Raw genomic sequence first — 5,917 nt, 5'->3', positions numbered from 1 at the left:
ATCAATATATATAGTATATACATCGATTTTCCAAACAAAAACCAGTCAGTCTTAAACCATTCGCTGCGCCTTATGCGGAATTGAAAACTCTTAAAATATGACTCAGTTTGAAATGAATTGATCGAAGTAAGCACAAAAGCGGCTGAAATTCCCCAGAAAAAACCCCATTACTTTCAAAAATATTCATTTGATTTAAATACATATATATATACATGGGATTTTTATTTATAGTCAAACCTAACAGTAATGAATGTATTTCTGAATTCACTAAAATGTAGCACTACAAATTTAATAACAATAAAAACACAATGATAATAATTTGCACGAAATGCTCAGTTAACAACAAAATATACCGCTAAAACACAACAAAACACATATCTCTTCAATTCAGTTCAACATACATACATAACATAAATACCGACGCACAGCCTTACATATGAGCGCCTGTGTGAAATAAAATAAATACCTTTATCATAACAAAAAGAAATACCTTAAAATTTTTATACAAAATGCACACGAAATAGGTCAGTATACCAAGGGGTCAGCGCGTTTGTCAGCTTGGCTGCCTGTCATGATTTATGGACGCTTACACATACTCATATACACCCATTAGCTACTCCTCTGCTTTTCACTTTTCTGCCTTTCTATTCCCCCACACATTGATGCAGCCGTTCAGCCTGCCAACGATTGCAATGATTTCGGTGATAATTTACGATTTTTTGCATTGGCTCTGGCACGCATACGTAGAGCCGTACGTTCCTCCGTTGCACGTTTATCGGACATATAGGGGACAGTGTTTGGAATGTAGCCGACCTCAGTGCGGCGTGTACCGTCGATCAGTTCGTAACTGCAATAACGTAACGAAAATTAATTTAAACAACATGTGTATGTGTACGTATGTATGTGTGGGTTAACCAAAATCCTTTCATTCTCTGAAGTGACAGCACAGATTATGTAATGGGTTATGGCTGATGGAAGCAATTACTTACGAGAAGCGGTAACCATCTCGCGTAGGCACATACTCAAAGTCACCCAGGTAGACTTTTGGCAAATTTATTGCCAGCAACGGATGGCTGGTGCCTGTGTTGCGTCTGTTGTTGATGTTGTTATTATTATTGTTGTTGTTTATGTTGTTGTATCTGTCGAAGTTGCCATTATGATTATTGTAATTGCCATGGCGATTGTGGTGTTGTTGTTGCCCATACGGATAATACGCATCACTACAGATGAGCATGAAAGTGGCCAGCGCCAAGAACTGCAACTAAAGGGAGAGTAAAAAAAATATTTTATTTTAAACATAATTTAGTCAAGTTAAATAATAAAAATAGTTGAAAAAATGTATTTAAAACATTTATATTCCCAAAATATAGTTTCACTGAGCCCTAAAATAATACCACAAAAGGCGTGTCAAATTATTACAACACATTTCTCGCTTTACTTCCTAGTTTGCACTTACAATTTTTGTTTCAATCATCATGCCAACAATTGCAACTGTTCCTCTGCGCTGCTACAAACAAAATGATTGCAAACACAATCACAAATTTGTGTTGTAGCCAAAAATTCAAACAGCCGTAGCGCAATTCATGTCTGAGTGGTTAAATTTGTACGTTGTTTGTTGGCGCAAAAGATAATCAAAACAAAAAATGACCACCAGAAATGCAGACAATAACTCAGCGAATCCACAGCCATAGAATATACAGCAATATTCACTGTTACCACAGTTGCTGCTGCTACTGAGTCAAAGATGACCCTAACAGAGTCTCGCACAAGAGCACTTTTAGCTTTATTTGTGATCAATGTGTTGTTGTTGTATTATAAGCATTGTAACTTCTGCTGCTGTTTGTAACTTAATTGAACATTCAAGTTCGTTACTTCAGTCTTTTGTTTTCCGGCTTAAATTCATCTTTCATAGGCAATCAATAAAAAAAAAATCAATGCAATCGACAGACGCCACTTAGTTTTATTGCTGTAGTTCAAGTGTTTATTTTTTCTTGGCATTAAATTTGTGCACTGAATGTACGCATGTATGTGTGTTAATACCTCAATGCTTGTAAATGTGAGCAATTTGTTTGAACATGTGTCGCAACAGTACAATTTGCTGAGTGCGTTGTTCCGTACCCATCTTGACCATCACTAAAGCCGCCATTAATTATAGAGCTGCCGAAACTCCAACACATTTGGTTAATTTTTATACAATACATATAGATAACTTAATGCGGTTCAAGAAAGTTCGTCACGTCCGGGGAATTTCTTTTCGACTTCTCCAAATACGTGCGTTGAGCGACTTAAAATGACTAATAGTATTTTCATATGAGTTTCTTTCATTTATTCATTTAGTATTCAGCTCAATGTCATAAACGCTTGATTCTTTAATTATATAGGAATAGTGCAAATCTATTAGCATAAGAAGCAGCACAAAAATTTCGGAAATGTTTTATGATACGACTGTTTTTTTAAGCAAAACACAAAAGGCTTAATAAAATAGTCAATGATATGGTCAATATTAAAATGTAGCACGTAAAGTGTATCAAATCCCCACGCATTCATTTTATTAAGCGTGCCTATCACATATCATTCTCGTAATATTTTCAAATAACTATATAATGTTCGCCCAAAGGAAGTAGTTGTAATAAGTAGACAATTGTGGCGTAAAATTCACTCTCGTCAAACAAAACTACATAGAATGGGCTCTCATCATGCCCGTCCTAACGTATGAATGATGACAATCTCCTATGAGGCGTCCCTTGGAATGTTTGAGATAAAGATTATGTGGAAGATTTTTGGAACTTTGCACGTTGCGACTTCGACTACTGTAGGCGATTGAACGATGAGCTGTATAAGGCTTACGGCGACATAGACATAGCTCAGCAAATAAAAACACAGTTGGCTAGGTCATGTCGTCCGAATTCATACACACGATCCGGCTCTGAAAGTATTCGATGCGGTACCAGCTGGTGGTAGCAGAGGAAGAGGAAGGCCTCCTATGCGTTGGAAAGATCAGGTGGGGAAGAACTTGGCTTCACAATATGTATCCAACTGGCGTCGGTTAGCACGAGAAACGACTGAAGGGCTTTGTTGAACTCAGCCAAAATCGCGAAAGCGGTTGCCATGCCAATCAATACAAAGAATAAGAAATGGATTCGAAATATTTGTAAAATCGTGTTAAGGGGGTAGTATGGTTAATTCGGTGTAAAACAAGCATATTTTTCGAAATTTTTTTGTCGACACAGTTGATTTATTCAAAATTTTAAAATTACTTCATTATAAAGTCATATTTAAGGAATATTGTGTGAAATTTTCATTGATTTTTATGAAGAAATGAGTTGGTGGCAGCGAATCTTCGCGGACGTCTCATAAAAAAGTTGTATTGCGGTGTCCCTCAGAACTCATTACTGGATCAACTAAAATCAAAAAACCAAATTGATTTCATCAGCTAATAAAGTTTCGCAGGTAACAACGTCGAGTTTTTTTTTTTTTAATTTTGTCATATTTTAAAACAACAAAGTTTTCAAGTTTTTTTTATGAAAAATCGGTGTTTTGACTTCAAAGCGCTTTAAAAAATTAAAAAAAAAAAAAAAAATTCGACGTTGTTACCTGCGAAACTTTATTAGCTGATGAAATCAATTTGGTTTTTTGATTTTACAGTGAAATTCCCCATTACGGACAGTCCTTATAACCGGACAGCTCCAATAACCGGACAAATTTTGGGCACACAGGTTTTTCATTCATTTTTTCATACAAATATCATCCTAATAAACGGACACTCTAATAACCGGACGCGGACAAAGTATTTCAAACCATTTTCATAAAAAAATTTCTCATAAGCGGACAAAATTCAAAAATATCACAAGCAAGCTTTATTGTTCATTATAAAAATGAAATAGGTGATTCCCTTTTTAACATGTATGCACACATTCAAGCCCTGTGTTTTAAATTAAGAGTAATTTTCCATTCAGTTTGCTAAGTCAGTTGCATGCGAATGGTTGCGTTCAAACTTCGTAATAATATGGCGTCGAAAAAGAAGGTACTTTCTATTAAAGAAAAAATGGAAATTATTAATGTTTTCGAAAAAGATAAATTATCAGTACGTGGAATTGCAAAAAGGTAAAGTATAGTGAGCACAAAAATTTAATGGTAGGTACACCATTCTTTTGCTTTGAAAGGTTCAATATTGGCAAAGCACAAGCTGCTGAAATCAATAAGAATAAAGAAAAAATTCGTTCTAAATGGGAGTCTGGAGTTAATGTTAATCAAAAGCGAAGCTTTCTTAAAGAAGGCGGCTCTGAAATAGACAAGATGTGTTTTAATTGGTTCGCTAAGGCTAGAAGTCAAAACATTCCGATTTCTGGTCCCATTTTGAAAGTAAAAGCAATGGAAATTGCAGGCAAACTGGGTGTGCCTAAATTTAATGCTTCAGATGGATGGTTAAACAAATGGCGAATAAGGAATAATGTTGCTTTCAAATGCGTATCTTGTGAAGCTGCAGATGTAAACTAGGATGGTGTCGAAAAGTTTAGGACAAAACTGCCATCTCTGTTGACCGGTTACAAGCCTCAAGACATTTACAACGCAGACGAAAGGGGGCTTTTTTTCGTGCCTTACCTGACCAAACCCTCGCTCTTAAATCCGAAAAATGCGTGGGCGGTACACTATGTATCAAAGGAAAGACTCACAATTTTGTTCTGTGCTAACATGGCTGGAGATAAGGAGCTGCTTTTGGTTATAGGTAAAGCAGCCCGTTCTCAATCTTTTAAACATGTTCCAATCGTAAAACTGCCAGTGGATTGGAAGTCTAATAAAAAAGCATGGATGACTCGAGAAGTAATGAGTGAATGGCTGCAGCAGTTCAATCGAAGTATGAAAACCCAGAATCGAAAAATTATCTTGTTTTTAGATAACGCGGCTTCTCACCCAAAGGAATTAAACTTAACCAACATAAAAATTATTTTCTTACCGCCAAATACAACGGCAGTTAGCCAACCCCTTGATTAAGGTATAATCCAAAATTTTAAAACTTTGTATAGAAGCTTAGTTTTAAAACACTTGCTATCTAAAATTGACAATACAAGTTCAGCCTCAGAGCTTTCAAAATCGATTAATGTACTAGAAGCTGTGTATTTCATCAAAGCATATTGGGATAAAGTGGAAGCCACAACCGTCCGAAATTGTTTCCGTAAAGCAGGATTTTTGGAAACTTATGAGGATCTTCCAGATTTTGATTCTGAATATGATATTCCACTGGCAATCTATACTAGGCTTCAGGAAGGACTAGACTTGGCAAATGATTTGCAAGGTTTTCTCCAAATGGATCAGAATGTTTTCACTGAGGACAACAATATGGAAATTCAATTTCACCAACAAGATGATACTATGGACATAAGTGATTCAGAAGATGAATTTTCAGAAGAAATAAGTGAGCCTATAACATCATATGATGAGGCTTTAAAACTTGTTGCGGGCTTGAAACAATTTGCAAAAAATGACTATGTAGTCACTTTGAAAATGAACATTTCAAATTAAAGCAATCAGTGTTTAAGCAATCAAGCATTACCGAAATTTTTCAACCAAACTAGTATTGAAATGTAAAGACTTGTACAATGTACTTAATCGATATATGTACATATATGTATTTATATATAATACTAAAGTTTGCAAATATTCTCTACTTCCAAAAATTTCTTAAATAAACTATGTACAAAACAATTTAATAGGACTATGAATAAGTTCGTGCGGTTTTTTTCGAAATTTGAAACTTTATTGACGTAAAATGGTTACAAATTTAATATTCAAAATATTGTCCATCGCTTACTACTACTTTTTCCCATCTTTCTGGCAATTCACGGATTCCCTTTGTGAAAAATTCGGTCGGTTTTGCCGCAATCCACGAATCGATCCATTTTTTGACTTCATCGTAATT

The 5,917-nt window shown here is 35.3% G+C and overlaps 1 protein-coding gene across 1 annotated transcript; it reads right to left on the bottom strand.

Moving 5' to 3' along the window:
* Positions 1-217: 217 nt before the first annotated feature.
* LOC128862175 (probable serine/threonine-protein kinase irlF) lies at positions 218-1,474 on the bottom strand. Its single transcript, XM_054100645.1, has 3 exons — positions 1,457-1,474; positions 990-1,261; positions 218-847 (listed from the first exon to the last, which is right to left on the bottom strand). The coding sequence occupies exons 1-3, from the start codon at positions 1,472-1,474 to the stop codon at positions 673-675; spliced, it is 465 nt and encodes a 154-aa protein (XP_053956620.1). The 3' UTR covers positions 218-672.
* Between the last annotated feature and the right edge of the window lie 4,443 nt (positions 1,475-5,917).

This window comes from Anastrepha ludens, chromosome 4 (assembly GCF_028408465.1).
Source record: "Anastrepha ludens isolate Willacy chromosome 4, idAnaLude1.1, whole genome shotgun sequence".
Lineage (NCBI taxonomy): Eukaryota > Metazoa > Arthropoda > Insecta > Diptera > Tephritidae > Anastrepha > Anastrepha ludens.
Note: the sequence above shows the minus strand (reverse complement) of the source record. Positions and strands in the feature narration are given on the sequence as shown.

Excerpts from the sequence above, each read along its gene's own strand:
- LOC128862175 (XM_054100645.1), bottom strand. Across the intron at positions 848-989 it reads CGAGATGGTTACCGCTTCTC|TTACGAACTGATCGACGGTA; the intron begins GTAAGTAATTGC and ends ACGTTATTGCAG.